Source organism: Triturus cristatus, chromosome 1_1 (assembly GCF_964204655.1).
Source record: "Triturus cristatus chromosome 1_1, aTriCri1.1, whole genome shotgun sequence".
Lineage (NCBI taxonomy): Eukaryota > Metazoa > Chordata > Amphibia > Caudata > Salamandridae > Triturus > Triturus cristatus.
The window spans coordinates 105275047-105299671 of record NC_140579.1 but is presented as its reverse complement, the minus strand read 5'-3'; the positions used below and the strand labels follow the sequence as shown (position 1 = coordinate 105299671).

General features: G+C 44.7%; 1 protein-coding gene across 1 annotated transcript in view; it reads right to left on the bottom strand.

The window, feature by feature from the left end:
- The window catches only part of LOC146869659 (long-chain fatty acid transport protein 2-like), a 327567-nt gene extending 306988 nt beyond the window's left edge, over positions 1–20579 (bottom strand). The window contains exon 1 of the mRNA XM_085609559.1: positions 19959–20579. Coding sequence (XP_085465685.1) covers positions 19959–20433 — 475 coding nt within the window. The 5' untranslated portion in view covers positions 20434–20579. The remainder of the gene's footprint in view (positions 1–19958) is intronic.
- Between the last annotated feature and the right edge of the window lie 4046 nt (positions 20580–24625).

The window sequence follows — 24625 nt, the reverse complement described above, 5'->3', positions numbered from 1 at the left end:
GGTTTGAATCTATTAGGCTGGTATGACCAGGGTGATTTGGATATCGTGTTAAATCCAAACTACCCTGATCAAGTGGTGGCAAACAAATTGTGCACAGGATACCGTACGACTAATGTGACTATGAACAATGTTGGTGACTGGTATGGTAAATTCAGGGAAACTAGGTTTTAAACACAAAATTAGCTTTACAAATTCGACACCGATTGTTCTCAAAGTACATAGAGTTATGTCTTAAAGAAGAGTTGCACCAAAAAATAAAATTGTGTAAATTAGACATCATCAAACCCATCAGGATTTCAGATTGGCTGTTGCCTGGAGTAATGGCACTTAAGGGGGACAAATCCCTCAGATTATGAGTTGATTTACGCAATCTCAACCAAAATATTTAAGTGGATTGAGAGACACTAATCAATATATCATAAATGGTGTGTGCAATCAAATAGGATACCAAATTTGCCATGCTTTACATGTCTGCAGCATATCACCATATACAACTGTGTGAAGAATCAAAACACCTTTGTTACACCAGAGGATGCATGACATTAAAAAACCATGCCACTTGGGTTAATATCAGCATCCTCTGTGTTACTGAGATCCATGAGGTTAATATTTAAGGATGTAAGGCGAGTATTGTATTTCCATGAGGACATTCTGCTATATGGAAAAGATACATTGCAACATGATTATAGGTTGTTGGTGGTGGTGGTACAGATGTTAAAAAACATGGATTAAGGCTTTGTTCCCCCAAATGTAGATTTATTGAAGGTGGAGTAGATTATTTGGGAAATTACATTTAACATAAAGGAGTGGAACCCAAGATAAAACATGTACAAGCCATTGAGGATGCTCCTGCAGTTTAGGAACAGCTCAGATCATTTCTAGGTTTAGTAGAATTTGTTTTAAAGTTTGTTGCACATTTTGCAGAGAACATGTATCCTTCGAGGAAGTTTTTGTAGAAAGGTGAGTCTTATGAATGGAATGATGTGTGACTAAAGGCTTTTGAGAAGGGACGAGCTGATATTGTAGATGCCATTTTACATCATTGATGAGAGTATAATAATCACAGATGCCAGTATTGCTGAACTAAGAGCAGTTCCAATGCAAAGAGATGTGATGGAAGGGAAGAAGTAGTGCCTTTTGAGTATAGAGCACTACAGAGTGTAGAAATCAAAAACTCCACAATGGTAAAAGAAGCGCTTGCACTGGGGTAAACAGCATTTTGAAACATACATTTGGGGGTTGCCATTTACGTTACACAGTGACCACAAGACCCTAGTGGATCTCTTCAGTACCAACAATTATGGAAATGCCACCCCTAGGATAGCTAGGTGGCAGTTCCCTTTTCTGGAGACCAATTACAATATTGAGTATGTTCCAGAAAAGAGGAAAACAATGGCTGATTTCCTCTCTCTCATGCCTGTCAGTAACAGGAAAGGAGAACCATTTTAATGGTGACGTAGAGATAGTGTGTGTGGTGAATTGTTCTACCACAGTGTTTGGAGAGTCTTTGAGTGAGGGGCAATGTAGGAATGCTTAAAAAGATGATGACATATTAAAGAGAGTGATGTAATTGTTAGTCAATGGTTGGCAAAGCATGAAGGTCATGAATTCCATTTACACGCCATATGTACAGATTTCACATGAATTAGCGTGTGATCAAATATAGTTGTGCTGCATTGAAGAGTTAATATACTGTTTAGTTTGAGGAATGGAGTGTTAGACCTGTCACACAAGGGTCATATAGAAATTCAGCAATGAAACACAGGGGGCGTGAGGGTTTCTGGTGCCGTAGAATTCTATGTGAGGCACTGCAATGCATGCATCCTTAGTGACAAGTCACATCAGTGGTTGTACCTATGACCCCTTGGAAAAAGTTGGCCATTGGCATCTCTGGTCCATAACGGATACTAGAAGTGAACATCAAAATATGCTCTGGTGCTAATAGATTACCTGACAAAGTAGACAGGGGTTTGATTTGTGAGTATGGTAAATACTCAAACAGTCATTCAGTTCCTACAGGATGTATTTAGAAGGGAGGTTTGGCCCACGGAGCTAGTCGCTGTTAATGGCATGCAGTTGGTGAAAATGACATGAACATGCTTTTAGAGGCTCATGGAATTAAACATGTGAAAACCAGCCATTAAAACTCCAGAAAAATTCACTGAAAGAATGTTTCAACTGAACGCTGAAGGCCCAGTTACAGTTGGCCCTAATGAATCGGTCTGAATGGAAGATTGTGATTGAGGTCATGTTGTGAGCAATGAGGACTAACATAATTACAGGAGAGTCACCATTTGTTTTTGCAAAAGGGCCATGTACCTGGCTCTTAGATAAATAGGAAATGGACGAGTAGATCAACAATTGATCCATCCCATTGGAAGGGGTTGCTGATGTGAGGAGATAAGTGCAGAAAAACGGAAACGGAAGGAACATATTAGTTGATGGAAGGCATTTGCAGGGAAGGCTTCTTGAACATATCGGGGAACAAATAGATCAAATAGAACGCTTTGTGGAGCTTTTGCAGAAGGACACATCTGACGGAGCGGAAGACCTGAAGGGTAATTAGGCGTTAGGGGGGCCTCTTGTGACGGTGTTGGGAGCTGCAAATAAAGGCAAACAAAGGCAAGGTAAAGCAGCAAAAGGCTACAGGAAAAAAAAGAGAAGAAAAAAAAAAAAAGAAGAGACACATTGCAGCCAGAGATATTTAAGAAGAGAAAAGGCTGAGAAATGGGTAAACCTCTGAAACATGTAAATGTTGCTGCCAAAACGGACTCCGCTGCCCGTCTTAAAGCCAAAACACGACTAGCCCAGGCAAAAGAAGCGCCCCGGTTGGCCCGGCTGGCTAGTCCGGAGAATAACACCAACTCGTATGGTCTTGATAGCTCCCTGGAGAGCTCGGAAGAAGACCTGCTTCCAGTTACATCTCTGGAACAGGCACAATTATGGATCGATAAAACAAATATGAGTGAAACCGCAGTCATGTTAACCGAGCCACAACAGGACAATCCGCTGGCAGAGGTTTCTAGGGAAAAAAAGAGGCAAAGCAATTTTCTCTATTCCTGAAGAAAGCTACCCTACAACCACCTTCCCTAAGTCCAAGCTCCAGTCTAGCCCCAAAATTTTCTAAAGACTCATCAGAAATACCAGTACTGCCAGTATCAGTTTTAGTCTTGGCATCTAACAATCAGGAGAAATCACAATGTAATTTGGAATCTGATCATATGCAGTTTTGGAGGCTTGTATGGGTCAAGATCCTAGTCATGATGGGGCAACTTCATTAATTGTATCAATGGAAATGATCACTCCCAGCACAAGTGAGTCCCGACCACAGGAATCATTAGACAAAAGTAGAGAGATCGCCATAAATATCCCTGTAGACACGACAATCCCTCAATCCAAGCTACAACCCCTTCCGCCATCGCAGGATCGGACACTGACAGGTGGCCAGTCGCCTCATGAGGATATGATGGTCAGAAATATGTCTCCTGGTGCCGATGGAGCACAAAATGATCCTAGCCCAATTATGGAGACAGCTAGTGAATATCAATTGGATATTAAATATATTCTGAACTTAATATTGGATGAAGTTCGTGAAATGAAGAGAACTCAGAAAGCGGAAATTGCCTCTCTGCAAAGGTTTTTATGTTCTCTGATCTGGACGAAGCCCAGGCACTATTAAAAGAGATCTCGCAAGGATCTCAGGCCTAAAGGAGTAGTTAGATGCAGATTTGTTAGACGAAGGAGGAGGGGGGGAGATTTTGCAAGGATTTCGTGCTTAAAAGTATGGTCCAAATGTTGATTTGAGATATGGTAACAATAGGGGTCTTTCATCCTTTAATCGCAAGGTGCGTTTGCTAGCTTGCCATTCTCTGACTGCGACAAAGCATTGCTGGGGCACCGGGGTCGGCGGGGTCACTCAGGGTGTAATTCCATGACACCCATGAGGTTAGAGGGGAGGGACGGAATGTGGTTAGCGTGGTTGGTAGGGGTTTTTTCACATTTCAAGGGGTGGGGTTTCCCTTTTAGCGGTGGGAAGGCTGGGGGTGGGATAGGGTTTATTGCTGAAAAAAGAGCAAGAGCAAAAGGTACAGGTAACATACAACTTAAAGCTTCGATAAAAAGATCTTAAAATAGAAACCAGTAATTGTAAGATCCTATCAGTTAATGTTAATGGAATTTTAAATTCTAAGAAGTATGGTGCTCTTATTAGATGGTTGACTTAGTTTAATCCCCATGTGTTGTTTTTACAGGAGACACATTTAAAATGTAATTCCCCTAAGTTATTTATACCTAGGTTCTTTTCTAATGTCTTTCTTGCATCTGCAGGCCTAGCCATGCAAGGAGTGGCCATTTATTTCTCCAGAAAACTCCCTGGGGAATTTTTGCAAATACATAGGGATGTACATGGGAGATGGATATGGGTGGTTGCTAGGCTATCTTGAACTTTATAAACTATTACGGTCCTGTGTTGGACGATACCTCAGCCCTTGTTCAAATTAATGAGCTTTTGATAGGAGCCCCCGGCCAGGTTATTTGTGGAGGGGACTTCAATTTTATTCAGGACCTAAGAAAGGATACTTCTAACAAAAAACAATAGAAACCAAATACCAAAAAGTTAGTGGAAGCCATAAGACAAGAATATCAACTGATAGATCCATGGCAGGAAATTAATCCGGATAAAGAATTTTATACTTGCTATTCACATCGCTTTCGGACCGCGTCACAAATTGATTTTTTTTTACATCTAGATCCCTCCAGATCTTAAAGGCTGATATTGGATGCAATTCTTTTTCGGACCATGCTTATGTTGCGTTAGAAATGATGCTCGGGGGAGGGAGTAGGGAACGGCCTAGGTGGCAGCTGGACTGGCTCCTCCTACAGGATCAGGACTGGGTGAAAGATTTTAGAGTATGGATCTCCGAATATTTTAAGATCAATGAGAACACAGCAGAGCCCTTCTCAGTTTGGGGTGGGTTTAAGGCGGCGGCTCGTGGCCAAATAATTGCCTTTACGGCCGCCCAATCAAACACCCGGAGGTAGATAGCTGAATTACAAGCGGAAGTTGAAAAAGAATTTGCTCTCCAACTTCAGTTGCTTCCTAATCAACTTGAGCAGGCAAGAATGCATTGAGGGACTTTTTTGTTCTAGAGGAGATCTGTAGTTCACAAATATTTAAACAAAGAGTCCATGAGGAAAGCCAGCTAATCTGTAAATTTCTGGCCAATTCGACCAGTAAAAAACAAGAAGCAGCCATAATATCGAAAGTGCTCGACCTTCAGACTGGTCAAGTCGTAGCTAATAGCGCCGAGATCCCCCAGATCTTCTTGGCACATTTCCACCAACTTTATTCGACTGAATACCTTGTGGAGGAAGAGCTGATCAAGGAATATTTCATGAATATGAATATTTCAAACTTTCAAATAATCGGATCAGTATAGTGGAATCTGACGTGGAATCAGCCGAGATTATGGCTGCCATCAGAGCAACAGCTGGGGCGAAAGCATGTGGACAGGATGGCTTCCCTATTGAATTTTATAACTTTTTTTAGGGGAATTGATTATTCCCCTGAAGAAATTATTTAATTATATAAACGAAGGAGGCTTGGTTCCAACTTGTTTTAAACAATCGATAATTGTATCCTTTGTTAAAAAAGATAAAAACCCAGCGGATGTTAACTCATACAGGCCCATTAGTCTTCTGAATTCAGATTATAAGATTCTAATGAAAGTGTGGGCAGGGCGCTTTTTGTTTGCCGCCCAAGAGACAATTCATAGTGATCAGACTGGTTTTATTGGGGGTAGATCTATGACGGCACACACGCAGTTTTTAATACATGCCTTGGATTATTTTAGTACAAATTTTATCCCGGCAAGAATTGTTATGGTCGATGCTGAGAAGGCTTTCGACTTAGTGAATTGGAGAACCCTGTTTTTTGCCCTCGGGCTGTTTGGCTTCCTAGCTCAGGTTTTAACATGCTCCGCAATATCTACCAGGGGGCTATGGGCCAGGTAGTTATAAACTCGAAACAAGCAGGGACTATAAAAATAAAGCGTGGGACCAAGCAGGGTTGTCCGCTTACGCCCTTGCTTTTTACTTTCTTTATAGAGCCTCTCGCAATTAAAATACGAAACAATGCTGCTATTCAAACACCTATTTTTGGCATGCCTAAGTTGAAACTTTTCGCAGATGACAACATTTTATACTTGACCCTGGACAAAGATAACCTCGAAATGGTTTTAAGGGAATTTAAGAAGATTGAGTTAATCGGCTGTTATAAAATAAATTCAAATAAAACCGAAGTTCTTGTCCTTAATACAAATGTAAATTCTTTTCCATCTTGTTTGAGAATGTAAGCAACTAAGCCCGATCCAATTAGATATCTCGGGATATATGTGACTAGCCAGTACCAACAGCTATATAAACTGAATTTTTTAAGAACGAAGGAGAAAATCAAGAAACTCTTGGAACAATGGCTGATACTCCCCCTATCGATAGTGGGTAGAGTTTCGTTAATTAAAATATCTATACTCCCGTTGCTAATATTTCTTTTTTCTAATGTCCCAATCAAAATAAATATGTCCGTTTTTAGAGAATTAGACACCTTATTTAGAGAATTTGTCTGGGGAAAGAACGTACCAAGTGTCAAACTGACAGTGGTCCAATTACCAATTGCACAAGGGGGGTTAGCTTTGCCTCATTTAAGAACTTATTACGAGGCAGCTTTTCTAGACTTAGTGTCCAGACTGATGGGAGCTAAATGTACTAAAGATAGCTTCTTTTTAGATAGAATGATTCAAGAATCGGATTCGCAAACCCGAGTGTTTTTAAAAACTTCTAAACTACCTAAAAAAACAAGGTATAAGACTTTGAAGGATCTTGTTTTTAGACTTCAGTCTTTTTTTAAAAAGATGGGCTCCTCCGGTCTCCAATATTTAAAATTGAGAGAAGCTTCTAGCTTTGGCCTCCAGTTTCGATTAAGACATATCAATAATTGGGTAAGCTGTGGACTATTTGAGCTAAGAAATTTCATAATTCAAAACAGGGTGATTTCCTGGTCAGAGGTAATGGGTAGGGCGGAAAGCCATCGGAAACCCTCCTTCTTTGAATATTTGCAAATCGCTCACTTTCTATAAAACACGAGTGGCATCTTTGACGTTCCAAATCAACTGGTGGTAGCCCTTTATGGGGCTAGAGTGAGTGGTGTCGGGAACTGGTACCGGTTGCTATATAAACAGGGTCAAACTTCTGTGCTAGAGAGCCACTTGGTTAAAATAGATCGTGAGACAGGATGTACTCTTTCATTGAATGACTGGGAGGCCCTATGCCATCTAGGAAGTAAATCGTTGCGTGCTGCAAATTTGAAAAGGATGTCCTTCCTATCACTGTGGCTTTCATACTTAACTCCGGCTGCTCTAAAAAAAAGATTTCCAGTAGTTGAGAATAAGTGCTTCCGTTGCCAGGCTGATGGGGAAAGCGGATGGCACCATATCTTTTTTGCATGTCCACAGTTGAGGCCCTTTTGGGAGGCAATTTTTGCAGATATTAAGCTAACAATCGGGAAGACTGTTTTGTTGGAGGCCGAGGCAGCTTTATTTGGACTTTGCGGAGACAGAATGATGTTAACAGGGGCCGAGAAAGTTTTTTTATTCACTTCTTGTATGGTAGCCCATTCTTTATTCTTCAGAATTGGAAATCTAGTGAAGCCCCCTCCCATTTGAAATGGTTCAACAAAATGAAGAGGTCTCGAAAATTAGAAAAAGCTTATGCTAGACGGGTCGGGGCCACTAGAAAATTTGAAAACATTTGAAGTTTTTTATGAATTTAGAAAAGTTAAAAGAGGGACTTTAACACTTGTTTTATATTTGGATGCTGTAGCTGTTTGGCATTGTATTTTAGAAGCTTTTGCACTTTTTCACCGTTGCACTTTACTAGATGATCGGTTTATGGTTAATATTGATTAATGATGGTAACAGCTGTTTCAGCCACATTGTTTTTAAAAATTGATCTTGATGTTGGCTGCTATTTATGATAAAAATGCACTTGCACTTTAATTGATATTGCACTTTAGAAGCACCTGCAACCATGTTGGTTGCTGCACCTTAGCTTACATAGTTTGCACATTGCTAATTGTTGATGATGATGCTACTTGCTGCTACAGCCTCATTTGCTCTAAAATTCTATGATGAAATTAGAAGTTATCGTATCTGTTTCACATAAATGTTTTTTTTAATGATCTTAAGTAGATTATGTATTTTATGTACCTAATGCCTTGCTCAATAAAAATTGTTAAAAAACCAGAATAAAAACTATCAGGCGCTGGCTTTCACTTTGTTCTCACGGCACATTTGAATCATACCTAAAGTGATTTCATGTCCTAACCTCCTGATAAACATGCTATTTTAACTAAACACATTGCATTAGCTGCAAGAGAATCTTATTTGTGTTTTCTGTTCTCTATGGCAAATAAAGGAATGGGGTTCTATTTAAATGAAACATTGTCCCAGCAATTAATATGAAAACGCTCAAAGGTTATATGCTGAGGCTTCTCAGACACATTCTACTGTTATCTGGAATGTCAAAGATGCAGTAAGCTTTTCTGAGCAGGCTGCAAACCATTAATTCTAGTTAACTGTCACTGCCTAAAATGTTTTCATATGTCATGCTAATTTAATACAAGCTATATGTTACTGCTGCACAGGGTAAATAATTATTGTAAGTTAAAAAGGCCACTTTCTATAGAGATGACAACATTTAAACTAGTCACATTAACTATAAAATTATAAATTATATTTACACATATTTTAACATTTTTAAAGAACATGATTTATCAAAGGAAAAGCGTCTGGTTGAATATCAAAACCTTGCGTTTTCGTTTTCAGCACCAAATGTCTGTGTGTCATGCTCAAAATGCATTTTATGTTTGAAGCCCAAGGCAGATTGTCATTAGTAGTGATTAATAGTAGTGATTAATTAACTCTAAGTGCAATTCTATATGGCTTGCAAGTCAAATTTATTATTAAGCATTATCATCATGTTGCTTGTACACTCTGTCCAAGGCTAGGCACATGCAATGTGAAGCCCTTTCATTTGGTTGTACGGTTGGAGACAGCTCTAAGGCTCCAAACACACCATCGCATCAGCTCTGCACCCTTGACACAGTGCGAGTGGAAAATGCATTTATTATATAAACAGTCTCTGCATTGCATTTAGCATAGGAGCACTCTTATGTAGGTATTGTCCTGGAACACGAAGCACTGCGGCTGAGATGCAGTCCTACTTCCCAAGGGATCTGGCAGAGGCTACTCCCGCTGTGCTCTTAATAGCGTAGGCAGGGTTAGGTAGAGCTGAAGTATTAGGTTCCGGTCATAGTTGGATCCATCACTTGTATGGAGTCCAGAGGGCTTTAAATAATCTGCGTTGAAGATCCTACATTCCAGCTCTCAACATCCCTGGCGCATTTGCAGCAGACACACCTTTTGACGTCAATGTTTTGTTGTCTTTCAGGAACTACAAGACTTCCAAGATAAGCGTTCAAATTACATTTCCAAATGTTGTGCCACTGACGAACCAGCAACTTCCGAATGGATTCCTAAAGTTGGGGATCTAGTTCGAGAGTATATTACTGAAAGAAAATAATTTGGCCCATTAAACAGAGCACCAGTGCCAGTCATTGGCATTCAAGGTACCAGAACTGCGATTTTGCCACTGCTTGCCAGTTGTAGAAACAAATAGATTGTTTTCATAGAGGTGATCAAAGCACATCATGTGGCCAGTCCTACACAGTAGCTCACTAGGGCTTCTTGGTAGTTAACTGCCTCCTCTTGCTACCAAACAGGAAATCCCTCTACAAGCATTCACAAATACAAATACTTATTCTCCCCAGCTAGGGAACTTTTACTGTGTCCTACTACCACAACTAATACAGGATGCACATCAGATGTGAATTTACAAGTGTCAACTGCTAACAACTGATGTGTTTATTACCAACCACCTTTGGTGGTGCCCAGCAGTTCTCCTTTGCCAAGTGAGGCCATGTCCAAGCACATGCTGCCTCTGGTTACTTTGCAGACATAGATGACTTTTCTACTGATTCCTCACACACTTCACTTCTGAAACAGACTGATCTGATGCCTCCATGGTCCCGTATTTGCATTTCCATTTCACTGCTATTCCTATTCATTTGGACCGGAGTTGTTCTTGTACTTTTCTTGCTTCTGAATGGACATTACCTTCCAGAACGCTCTGCTGTCCCACTGGTAGGTGAGGTCCGGAAGCCTCATTCCTCTTTGCATAAAATGCCTAGAGACCTCGTCCTTCTGAATATTTCTGCATTTCCTGTTTTCCTACAGAAAGTCTGAAGATTCTTTATGTGTTTACGGTAGCTATGGACACAATTATAACCCCTGGCTCCATCTCTGATGAATGGGATGTTGAAACAGTCAAGAGCATGCTTGCGGAACTTGAGTCTTATACAGGAAACACAACTGAACATTTGAATTTCAATTCTGCTAATTATGGTGAAATCGTTTGTTATCATCATTATGCTCCACACTACTTACACACAGCTAGTACTCCACAGTCAATTTTTAATTACACACAATGGGAACATTGGCCGACACCAACATATTTGAGAAAGTTTGCATATTTTTCTGGTCACAACCCTTCAAACCCAGTTTCTTCTTATTATAAGCTTACCCCTTCCCCAGCAAAGACAACATGCTGGTGCAAACCAAATGAATCTATTCAAATCCCTGTATTTCCCAGCTCGCGAAACAAGGCTATTAATATTTGAAGGAAAACATTGATTTGAAATCAATTTGAGGAACCCAACACTGGGAAGTACAGGGCTGTGATGCTTTATTCAGAGCTTTTTTAATCCCTACACAAATGATTTTTCTGAACAAAGAGTGCAACAAACTACCTGCCTAGGTTTGGCTAAATTAAGGAAATTAACACACACACCTTCCCTCTATTGCGCTGTTTCACAATGGCAACACTTTGCAAAGTTTACAGAAGTGCAGCTCAATGTTATGGTACCGAATGACACATAAGTGTTCACATTCAGGTTCAGATGGATGGTTCGTATGGCCAGTTGACACTAATGGTTGTAATGCATGTTTTTTAAACTCATCTATGGGCTTCAAAGCTAGCAAACCAGACCCCTCATACAGACAGCCACAATATTCGTGGAGTTTTACCACCTATAGTGTAGGAAGGATATGCGAGCAATGGTTACAACATTCCTGTGCACTTTGAGATCCTCAGGAGCTAAATTACTTCATATTAGTCGCCATAATTGTCCCCTCGCTATGGAATTCCATGCCCTCCACTTTGCGGCGGACCTCCTGTCTTTTTGCTTTTTGTTGCTGACTGAAGACTTGTCGGTCCTCTAGATGTGGCTAAATTCTGGAACTTTCTATACCGCCCCCAACACCTTGAAACCTTGAAATCCCTGATGTTTGCGTGCTCTTTGATAAACACTTCACATTTACCCTTTATGCCACCTGTGCAATTTCAGCACAGTTTATAGTAGTCTCACATAAAAGTATACAAATTAATAAGTATGTTCGAAATTGTTACAAGTTTCTGGAAAAGGCATATTTTTATATTTTTATTTTATTTTTCATATGCAGTGAAATTGCTTACCAACCTCTTAATACCCAGGTGCCCAAAACGACAGCAATGTAGGCCCATAAAAAACATCTATGGCGACCATGTAAAACAGGTGACTTTACCTAAAGCGCCTTATTCTCAAATCATTTGTGCTTCCCTAATCTGCATTGGCAGCACCCTAAATGAGGCACTTAGAGCAGTCTGAGACAATGTGCCAGTTACAGAAAATGCACTTGCACTGGTGCAGGTGAGCTCACTTCTGAAGTTGGAAGGGCGAAGAGAGTGAACAAGTGTAAGGGGGAGCAATACTTTAAAACACTTGCGTTCTTCACTACTGGAGGACTCGATTGTTTTGGATATGGAGGGGGTGGTAGAGGAGGATGACTGAGGGTTTACTGAGTCCTTTTATGCATCCATCGAGGATGCACTAACTCTTCACCTCATCGCCAGTTCTACTGCACCATGGGGCCACATGTACGTAGGTTTTTTCCTGGTCGCAAACATCCCACTTCACAGAATAGGGGCGTTTTCAACCAGAAACATGTATTTTTCTATGTACCAAACCCATTTTGTGATTCGGCAACCTTTAAGGGGCGTGTTAAGGGCATCCCTTCCTAATAGTGACTCGCAGTGCTATGTAAGAATGTTTTACGACTGAAATGCGGTTGCAAAACATTCGCATTTTACCCAACCAAGTTGCAAACAGGAAGGGGTCCCCAGTGGACCCCTTTCACTTTGTGAATGCATGCAAAACGTTTTTTAAGAGCAGGTAGTGATCCCACGGACCACTTCGTACTCTTAAAAAATGAACTGAAACTTTAAATGTTTGTTTTTGAAACACATCCTGTCGCCCTTTCAGGAAAACGTGCTGCATTAAAAGAAATGTTGCTTTATTTAAAAGCAAACACAGACATGGTGGTCTGCTGGCCCCAGCAGGCCACCATCACAGTGTTTTTAGGTCTCGCGAGCCAAAGGCTCGAAGAGACATTTTATTACTGGGCTTTTCAAAGTGCTGCCGTGGCCTAAAGCTACAGTGCACGTGAACGTGCACGCACGCGGCGCCATGTGTCTTTCCTCCGTAGCACGCGATCGTAATCTCGATCACTTTCACTTGTGTATGTTAATGCTTTCGTTATCGCGGCCGCGTCTGCTTCACTTTCGCGGGCGCGTGGCCAATGCTTGTTTGCATTGTGATGTTTTCCCAGTCCTTTCCGTGTGCTCATCACTTCTAGTGATGCTTTGAAATGGCCAATGGGCAGCCTGTAGCGCTCAAAATCAGAAAATATAAAATAAATACAACTAAATAAACTGTCTTAGAGAACGTGATTGCAAATGCACAGGTACTACCAAATTAGCCCACTCACATGTTCTGTGTTCACAATCTACAGAGAACATTTCTGCGTAATTACTTTTGCTGATATCACATATGACTTAAATTGTAAAATGTGATTCTGTAAACTTTCTTATTTCAATATTCCTGTACTTTCACTTAGCTACTTTCACTAACTAAAACGTAAGAGATATTTCCCTAGCGTATCGTGCTTAACTTAAAACAATGAAGCGGTAGCAGAGGTTTTTCTGCGAAACGTGTTTTGTACGATACGCACGAGGTCGACTTTTGTTGCTAGGCGACACAGCATGTTGTCTCCATATTGCATGCTTCCTCTTCTGAATGCTAGAACAGCATTTGCAGTATGTGTGTGAAGGGAATATATTAATTTTGCTCTGCAGCCAATACAAATTACAAAAAAAAACCATATTTCTACAAAACAGCCACGAAAGTTAAAGACTCTTTCATGAGCATTATGATAAAAACTGCTTTTAAAAACACAACTGGCATCCTGGCTAAGAACTGTCGTCAGCACTCAGCAATAACTAAAGCCTCCTTTCGCTCACCTGCCCACAATTTGAACCCCGATCCTTAGAGAGGCTGGTGTTCTGTCGTGGAAAGAAGTAATCTAATATGGCTAACATCCCATCTGTGGGTTTCCCTGACCACAGATTTATGTGCAGTGTGGCAGCTGTATGGTAATAAAAGTTCTTCCCCAAAGCCCGGTAAAAGAAACAGTCTTGAAAACAGACTACTGCCAGGGCCGGACTGGGAAGTGAAAGCAGCCCTGGCAAATTTTACCAGACCAGCCCCCATCCGGCGCATTGCGAGCGAGCGCAGCGAGCGAGCCCAACCTCTACTAGGTTCACCCCCCCCCCCCCAAGAAAATTTTGGAAAAAGACAGTCCAAAATGGTAAATTTTACAGCACATTTTTCATTACATATTCAATTGTATCAGCTTTCAAAGGACAGTAAATAGTAGATGATGACCTTAAAAAGCACCAGGTTACCCACCCAGTCATATGTGTACCCATAGACATTCTTTCAGAAAGCACCAAAAATAGACACAAGTAGTGAATCAGAGAGAACAAAGTAAAAGTGAGACCAGCCCCCCCATGTGTGTGGATGGATGGATGTATTGAGGTATGGATGGATGGGTGGCTTGATGGATTAGGTAGGTAGTCATGTAGCCGCTCTCGAGCAAGGAAAGAGGACAGTGTAACATCACGAAACTCATGTTAAGCACGTATTTCTCTCTTGCTCACGAGAGACTGTCCTAGAAGATCTTAAAATAATGTATTGCTCTGCAAGTTCATCTACAGGGCGTCTGTTAAGGGTGTTACACAGGAAGCCACGCACAATTTTTTTTAAAAATTTTTTTAAAAGCTTCCTAAAAGAGACAAGCATCGAGCACTTTTTTTTCCCAAATGCAGTTAATTGATAGCCAATAGGTCTCGCTTTTTTTTAGTATTGTAAGCATTCATATATTTGTTCTTTCCTTATTGATTTCCTCTGGGACATTATTGTTTGGTACAAAGATTACCAAGGTCCCTGTTGGGTGTATGGGTTACTCCTGTCTTATCCACTATCACCAAACAGGTAGTATACCAACCAGACATGTGCTGTCTTCCTCAAAAAGAACACAGCATTGAGTAAGTACATTGCAAAAATGTAACATCCCCTAAGAAAAGAAGAACTCCTTTCCACCATATGTAGCATTCCTAGTGCATTGAGGCCTAGTTGTAACAGTGTTCAGGCATCTGCCTAACCAGTTTGGACAGACATTCAAATGCTAAGTGTGATTTGTGCAATGTAACTGTAGGAGACATTGAAGCCTGCCTGTGTAGGAAACTGAAAACAAGGTCACTCAGCTTAACCGGGCTGCGCAGGGCTATTGGAATACTAGGCACACAACTGTGGCTCATTGAATTAGGCTGCTGGCAGGCTGCTCAAATTAAATATAATTCAGCTACCCATCATGTCTTCCCCATAACTGCACTTCTTTCAGCTGGGATGTACATTTTCGTGAACAATACCATCTCTTCCCATGAGTGTTGCTACACTTGTGCCATTACTGACAGTTCCTAGAAGCACTGCCAGACAAGTATTGGGGCAGGACAAACATTTGTCACCAGGTGTGCAACAGGCATTCTCTGACTAAAACCTCCTCCTTATAAAAGATCATAACAAATATGAAAAACCGGTATTCAATAATTTCTCAGCAAGTCAGTTACAATTTCATATTCAGGACAAACACTTTTCAGTAAGGCTAAGCCTCCCATAAGTTTTTTGGAGAGTACTGACATGTCTCAGAAGTGCTGCTGCGCTTTTAATGGACAATACCTGCACTTCTAGCCAGAGCTGTAATAGCTGTAATGCCACAGCTTAAACATTTTTAGTGGGGCTGCTGATTTTGCGTTGCACATTACCAAGACTATTTATTTAATGGGAAAACAACCACCAAAACCTTTTCCCTGCAGGGTTTTTATACGTTTTTATGGAACACACCAATAGTTCTTTGCTTTTAATAAACCAGACACCAATTAAAAAGGGTTAGGAATAATTGTAAGTTATGTTACATTAGATCGTATTTGTAAAGCAAATGGCTCCCATTTTAATGTCTTTCTGATTTCGTGGTTCCCACTGTTCCCTTTTCTCCATATCCCTTTTCACATGTCACTGTCCACTTTCTAGACCTTCCCTGGTCTTCATGTGTTTGTGTCTTGGCTGTTCATGTAGCTGTAAATTAGTGTATGCTTATGTCAGGCACTTCCTGTACCTACCAAATCTATGTTTTATCTTGTAATTACCCCCCATCTTCCTGTCTCCTCTCATGTCCCCTGTGTTGGTGTATGTGTGTGTCTTCCCACATTTGCCTATTTCCATGACTTCCTATGTCAGCCTCTCCCATCTCATGTCTGTTATTTCCCCTGTCCATGATGCTTCTGTTCTTCTCTTCTGTGGCTGAATGCTACCCATCCGCAAAATCAAGTTCCATTGCCAGATAATTAGTGTTTAATTAAGTGCAGATCTATGACGTGCAGGAACAGCTGGACTCTGCGCAGAGAACACTTTTATTTTAAAGCAGCGACTTCTCAAACAAAATTATGTGTCAAAGACTGCATTAGAAAAACAAGCATTTGCAATGCAATAGGTCTCGCATTTCCGTGAGTTTAAGTTATTGGCATTGTAAATAACAATGCCTTTTTTTTTTTTTTAAACGGAAACAAAAATAAAAGGCATTGTCATTTGCAATGGCAATAGCTCAAACTCATGTAAATGCGAGACCTATTGCATTGCAAATGCTTGTTAGTGATTCCCAATAGGTTCCAAATTGCGACCTACCTCATGAAAATTAGGACCTCATGTCTGAAACAATTTTGCATTCACAAACGGTGCGACTTCATTCTGCCATTTGTGAATGCAAAATAGTCTTTCAAGATGCATGAAAGGCTTTGTAGTCACAATTTTAGGTAATCGCAAAATTAGTGATAACCTAAATTTCCCACTACAAATATTCCCTTATCTCTGTGGGGAGAGAATGTAGCCTTACTGCGAGAGCGGTCGACCTCGAAGCTGAGGAACCAGGTTCGAGTCTCTGCAATGACACGCATTATTCTGTGATTCTGGGCAAATCACTTACTCTCCATGTGCCCAACAAAAATGAATGCGTCCATCTGTAACGCAACTGGGGCTCATGTAAAGCGCTCTGATATCTTCGGGTCTAGTTTGTGTTATATAAATCTCTAATAAATAAAAAATAAATAAATTATGTACCAAGGATTTTCTAAATGCGAACTGTGCATTTAGGAAAATGCTATTACCATTATCTCCAAGTCGATGGCAACCATGTGTAAATTTTGAAAAAAGTACAAAAGTGCATTGCTCTAAGTGCCATGTAGCACACACATGATGTGTGCACTTGACATGTGCACAATTCTTGGGGGGGGAAGGGGTGATTCAGCGGGGCCTTAGGTTCCCGGGCACCCTTGGCTTTGCATTACCTAATTTGCAATTGCCAAATAGGTAATCGCAAATTAGCTTATGCAAAACCATTCCCACCTATGGGAGTCCCATAGGAACAAAAGGAATAGTATTACCCAATAGCAATTATCTATTTAGCGAATCGCTATTAGGTAATAGTAAGGAATCGCTGTAACTTTGGTGATTACTTACATACACAGCATTTTGCGATTACCAAATAGCGATTCGTTAAACATCGCTATTTGGTAATTGCAAAATGCTTCCCTTAATAAGGCAGGTCAATTGCAACCCCATTAGGAAATGCTAAATGTGTCAAAGACACATTAGCACATAGGTGTTTTGCGATTTCCTAATAACGAATTGCAAAAAGTTGCTAACAGGAAATCGCAAAATGAAACCTATGTACATGCGGCCCCATACTATCACAGGAACACAGCCACAAAGAACCTCTGACGAGGTACACTAACAACACTGCGTCATCTGGACGCTGCGGATGTGGAGCGCAATTAGTGTGCACTTGAGGGTGGTCTTTGCGTACGCATCAAGTGTCGTCGGGGACAGTTGGGGGGTCTAAACGCAGACCGGACCTCATCCCTGATCCCAAGCGGGCGTGTCCTACTCCTCTGGCCGCCAGGACCATTAGTAATGACTTGCTTTATATGAACAGTGACGCCACAGTTTGTGCAGATTGTGTGCTATCTGGACTCCAGATGTTACTGTTGCCCAGTGTGATGCTGGTGTACACATCGACCAGGAAGAATGAGCAGCTGATTGACCACAGCAGGATTGGAATAGGGGTCCAGGATCCTCACAGCAGATGTCAGCAGCAGGGTTTGACTCGAGGAGTTAGCTAGTTAGTTCTTGTTGTATGGATCCGGGATCTGTTTGAGGGAAACATCATGACGGCCGTTTACTCTGCACCCCGCCTTCCCGCGTGCGCGCTGCAGAGGCCCCAATGTTGATCTAATTTTGAAAACATAACATAACATGTGTATTTGTAAAGCGCACGTTCACCACTACGGGTATCTTGGCGCTGAATAACAGATGTTTATTGTTACCCAACTCAATGGTACTCATTTTATCGACCTCAGATGGATGAAAGGCTGAGTGGACCCGCTGGGATTTGAACCTGTGACCATGAGGTCGAACACAGGCCCCTGCAGCAGACGCATTAGTCCACTGAGCCACCATAAACCGGTTGAAATATCCATGTTACAAGCCCATGAAGGTTGACGCTTTAGTCCAGAAAAAGTCAGTTCGACTATGAAATTGCAGTTTTAGCCGAGCTTTTATCTTTTTGTCTGAAATAAAACACCATTATGATGTGAAATGAGATTTGGGAAATTAGTCGGAGTATCCCCTTTGGAAGCGATGTGAGAGGCGGGTGACGTCAAGGCCCTACACCCTGTCAATGATTTGTAATATTGCAGCTGTTAGCGCGAGAGGAGGGCGAAGGTTGGTGCGACCTTAACAGGGCACTGTGATGAGCAAAGTTTAAAGGGCAGGTGTGGCGAACAGCTCCGAATGCATTTCAGACCCAGTCTGGGGTCAGCCACAGCAATCCGCCGTGCCGTGAAGGGGCGATGACGCCGAATGCGGCATCCCTGGTCATTGTGGAACTGAAAGCAGGAGAGCGTGGGGGCCGCAGCACCCCCCAAAGCAGCCATTCTGGATTTCAGAAGGCTAATGAGGAATACAGACCTTGCCTTTGAATGTAGCTTCTATCGTGGCGCGGAAAGACAGAGTTCAACTCTCAGGCTCTGCCTTCTTACACATTTCTGCCTATTCTTTTAACATGGAGACTGTTTTTTTCACTAACTGAAAAATTAGAGCATTTTGTAAAGTGAACGACCTATCTTTTTGGAGTACAGGAAGCGTAAAAGGAAAGGTTTTTTTTAAAAAAAAAAATAAACAACATTTTATTACCTAATTTGAATGGACTGTACAAATATATCAGCAGTTAGGAAAGCACAAATAAAGCATTTTTTTTTGTTATTCTGACGTGTGTTTGAAACAAAGATTTTAAAGCGATCAAAACAAATCCAGGCAGTTTACTTGGGTGACGTCCAAAGCGTACTTGCTGACACCAAATTTTCACACATTATTGCTTGTGGTTTTATCAGTAATCCTCCATGTCGGTGCGGGTCATTGCAATGGAAAATGTGCTGTCTGTAAATGACAGTGTACTAGCACACCACTCATATATTTGCTACACATTCTCCAAAATGTACCACCAGCTGCATACCACACCCATGCCAATCTCGTGCCGAATGGGCGTGGCCTGTTTGCTATGCTTCTTCTCTGTGTGAAGCTTGATTTTTTGCAGTGCCCATGACTTCAATGATGTGCCATCGATGACAGCACCCCACTCTGAAAATGGTTCCAGCGCCACTGCAGAGCTCTCGAAGAGAGACCCTAAGAACACCATTGAGTTAGAAAGAAGATTTATAGGTTCGCCCAAAGGTTTTTTCAGCATCTTATGAGCAGCCATTTAGCAGTGGGTTTTATAAAGTACCACACGCCACCCAAAGTTTACATAATTAATACTATTAGCAGGAAAAAAGTATTAATACATAAAAAAGGAAAATTGAAAATTGAGCAGCAGAAATATATCAAACAGAATCTAGTATAGACGATCAGTGGCCTCAAGTGACGCGCTGGTATTCGAGCCCGAAGTGGACAAAGGGCGATGCTGGCGTCCAGCCCATCACGTCATCGTTCAGAAGGGAGCAGCTCCTACCTTCCCATTAACAATCAACATTTCGATTTTTGCTTGTTTTTTGTGTGTGAATGGACATAAATATTTCTTCAATGACGTCATTTGCCGATGTATAATTGTTTCTGTATTATTTTAGTAATTACTTCAGTGGGGACCCAAGCTCTTAGTAATGATTCATTGGGGGGCCACAGAAGTCAAATAGGGAAGAACCGCTGCATGACGAAGTGTGACATTGCCCACACTTGTGGGGTCGGACGCCTCTAAATCCCAGTGACGTGTATCAGTGACTGACATTCACGAGGGAGCACTCACCTGTAGATGCGATGAGCACGCTGGCCCCGCTGCAAGTAAAGCAGTGCAGAAGGGATCTCGAGCGGATGTTGTAATTGAGACAAGCCATGGAGCAGCCGATCTTAGACAGCGCCAGCCAAACCCAAAGGTACGCGGGGCAGTTCTCCATGAAGACGGCGGCGCAGCCTCCAGGGCGCAGGCTGCTGTGCTCCAGCAGAGCCCGGGCTGCCCGGTTGCTGAGCCTGTCCATCTGAGCGTACGTGTACACCTCATCGCCAAACACCAGCAATGGCTTGTCCGGGATCCGCTGCACGTGCTCCTTGAAGGTCTCCAGAAACGTGTGGTTTGGATTGCGTTTGACTTTGCTCTGGAACTTCATGAGGGAACCAGCGGAGCTCAGGACGAAGGAGACATCTTGCCACCAGTAAGGGAAGAAGTGACCGAGGAGCAGAAGCAGGACGAGCACCCCGGCCGCAGCGGTGTAAAGAGCAAGCATCCTTCCGTCAAAAGCAGCGCGAGAGGCCCGTTTGGCCTCACCATTGAGCAGAGTGCAAGGGGAGAGACGGATCGATTCTGCACAAGGCACGCCGTGCCTCACACTGAAGGGCAAAGAGGTAAGCCCTTCCCTCTTTGTACAGTGCAAAGGTCAGTGATGCAACCTCCATTGCAACATTTGGGACAGATCCTGGACCGTTCCCAGCCACTGAGCTGGGAGATCACACAAGGACACACAGAGGCCCTGGATCTGCTGACACCTGTGGCAGATCCTGGACCGTTCCCACGCACTGAGCTGGGAGATCACACAAGGACACACAGAGGCCCTGGATCTGCTGCCACCTGTGGCAGATCCTGGACCGTTCCCAGGCACTGAGCTGGGAGATCACACAAGGACACACAGAGGCCATGGATCTGCTGCCACCTGTGGCAGATCCTGGACCGTTCCCACGCACTGAGCTGGGAGATCTCACATACACACACAGAGGCCCTGGATCTGCTGACACCTGTGGCAGATCCTGGACCGTTCCCAGGCACTGAGCTGGGAGATCACACAAGGACACACAGAGGCCATGGATCTGCTGCCACCTGTGGCAGATCCTGGACCGTTCCCACGCACTGAGCTGGGAGATCACACAAGGACACACAGAGGCCCTGGATCTGCTGCCACCTGTGGCAGATCCTGGACCGTTCCCACGCACTGAGCTGGGAGATCACACAAGGACACACAGAGGCCCTGGATCTGCTGACACCTGTGACAGATCCTGGACCGTTCCCACGCACTGAGCTGGGAGATCACACAAGGACACACAGAGGCCCTGGATCTGCTGCCACCTGTGGCAGATCCTGGACCGTTCCCACGCACTGAGCTGGGAGATCACACAAGGACACACAGAGGCCCTGGATCTGCTGACACCTGTGGCAGATCCTGGACCGTTCCCATGCACTGAGCTGGGAGATCCCACAAGGACACACAGAGGCCCTGGATGGATCTGCTGACACCTGTGGCAGATCCTGGACCGTTCCCACGCACTGAGCTGGGAGATCTCACATAAACACACGAGGCCCTGGATCTGCTGACACCTGTGGCAGATCCTGGACCGTTCCCACGCACTGAGCTGGGAGATCACACAAGGACACACAGAGGCCCTGGATCTGCTGACACCTGTGGCAGATCCTGGAACGTTCCCACGCACTGAGCTGGGAGATCTCACATACACACACAGAGGCCCTGGATCTGCTGCCACCTGTGACAGATCCTGGACCGTTCCCACGCACTGAGCTGGGAGATCACACAAGGACACACAGAGGCCCTGGATCTGCTGACACCTGTGGCAGATCCTGGACCGTTCCCACGCACTGAGCTGGGAGATCACACAAGGACACACACGAGGCCCTGGATCTGCTGCCACCTGTGGCAGATCCTGGACCGTTCCCACGCACTGAGCTGGGAGATCACACAAGGACACACACGAGGCCCTGGATCTGCTGCCACCTGTGGCAGATCCTGGACCGTTCCCACGCACTGAGCTGGGAGATCACACAAGGACACACAGAGGCCCTGGATCTGCTGACACCTGTGGCAGATCCTGGACCGTTCCCACGCACTGAGCTGGGAGATCACACAAGGACACACAGAGGCCCTGGATCTGCTGACACCTGTGGCAGATCCTGGACCGTTCCCACGCACTGAGCTGGGAGATCACACAAGGACACACACGAGGCCCTGGATCTGCTGCCACCTGTGGCAGATCCTGGACCGTTCCCACGCACTGAGCTGGGAGATCACACAAGGACACACACGAGGCCCTGGATCTGCTGCCACCTGTGGCAGATCCTGGACCGTTCCCACGCACTGAGCTGGGAGATCACACAAGGACACACAGAGGCCCTGGATCTGCTGACACCTGTGGCAGATCCTGGACCGTTCCCACGCACTGAGCTGGGAGATCTCACATACACACACAGAGGCCCTGGATCTGCTGACACCTGTGGCAGATCCTGGACCGTTCCCACGCACTGAGCTGGGAGATCACACAAGGACACACAGAGGCCCTGGATCTGCTGACACCTGTGGCAGATCCTGGACCGTTCCCACGCACTGAGCTGGGAGATCTCACATACACACACAGAGGCCCTGGATCTGCTGCCACCTGTGGCAGATCCTGGACCGTTCCCACGCACTGAGCTGGGAGATCACACAAGGACACACAGAGGCCCTGGATCTGCTGCCACCTGTGACAGATCCTGGACCGTTCCCACGCACTGAGCTGGGAGATCTCACATACACACAAAGAGGCCCTGGATCTGCTGACACCTGTGGCAGATCCTGGACCGTTCCCACGCACTGAGCTGGGAGATCTCACATACACACACGAGGCCCTGGATCTGCTGACACCTGTGGCAGATCCTGGACCGTTCCCACGCACTGAGCTGGGAGATCTCACATACACACACAGAGGCCCTGGAACTGCTGACACCTGTGGCAGATCCTGGACCGTTCCCACGCACTGAGCTGGGAGATCTCACATACACACAGAGAGGCCCTGGATCTGCTGACACCTGTGGCAGATCCTGGACCGTTCCCACGCACTGAGCTGGGAGATCTCACATACACACACAGAGGCCCTGGAACTGCTGACACCTGTGGCAGATCCTGGACCGTTCCCACGCACTGAGCAGGGAGATCTCACATACACACACAGAGGCCCTGGATCTGCTGACACCTGTGGCAGATCCTGGACCGTTCCCACGCACTGAGCTGGGAGATCACACAAGGACACACAGAGGCCCTGGATCTGCTGCCACCTGTGACAGATCCTGGACCGTTCCCACGCACTGAGCTGGGAGATCTCACATACACACACGAGGCCCTGGATCTGCTGACACCTGTGGCAGATCCTGGACCGTTCCCACGCACTGAGCTGGGAGATCTCACATACACACACAGAGGCCCTGGAACTGCTGACACCTGTGGCAGATCCTGGACCGTTCCCACGCACTGAGCTGGGAGATCTCACATACACACAGAGAGGCCCTGGATCTGCTGACACCTGTGGCAGATCCTGGACCGTTCCCACGCACTGAGCTGGGAGATCACACCAGGACACACAGAGGCCCTGGATCTGCTGACACCTGTGGCAGATCCTGGACCGTTCCCACGCACTGAGCTGGGAGATCACACAAGGACACACAGAGGCCCTGGATCTGCTGCCACCTGTGGCAGATCCTGGACCGTTCCCACGCACTGAGCTGGGAGATCACACAAGGACACACAGAGGCCCTGGATCTGCTGACACCTGTGGCAGATCCTGGACCGTTCCCACGCACTGAGCTGGGAGATCACACAAGGACACACAGAGGCCCTGGATCTGCTGCCACCTGTGACAGATCCTGGACCGTTCCCACGCACTGAGCTGCGAGATCACACAAGGACACACAGAGGCCCTGGATCTGCTGACACCTGTGGCAGATCCTGGACCGTTCCCACGCACTGAGCTGGGAGATCTCACATACACACACAGAGGCCCTGGATCTGCTGCCACCTGTGGCAGATCCTGGACCGTTCCCACGCACTGAGCTGGGAGATCACACAAGGACACACAGAGGCCCTGGATCTGCTGCCACCTGTGACAGATCCTGGACCGTTCCCACGCACTGAGCTGGGAGATCTCACATACACACAAAGAGGCCCTGGATCTGCTGACACCTGTGGCAGATCCTGGACCGTTCCCACGCACTGAGCTGGGAGATCTCACATACACACACGAGGCCCTGGATCTGCTGACACCTGTGGCAGATCCTGGACCGTTCCCACGCACTGAGCTGGGAGATCTCACATACACACACAGAGGCCCTGGAACTGCTGACACCTGTGGCAGATCCTGGACCGTTCCCACGCACTGAGCTGGGAGATCTCACATACACACAGAGAGGCCCTGGATCTGCTGACACCTGTGGCAGATCCTGGACCGTTCCCACGCACTGAGCTGGGAGATCTCACATACACACACAGAGGCCCTGGAACTGCTGACACCTGTGGCAGATCCTGGACCGTTCCCACGCACTGAGCAGGGAGATCTCACATACACACACAGAGGCCCTGGATCTGCTGACACCTGTGGCAGATCCTGGACCGTTCCCACGCACTGAGCTGGGAGATCACACAAGGACACACAGAGGCCCTGGATCTG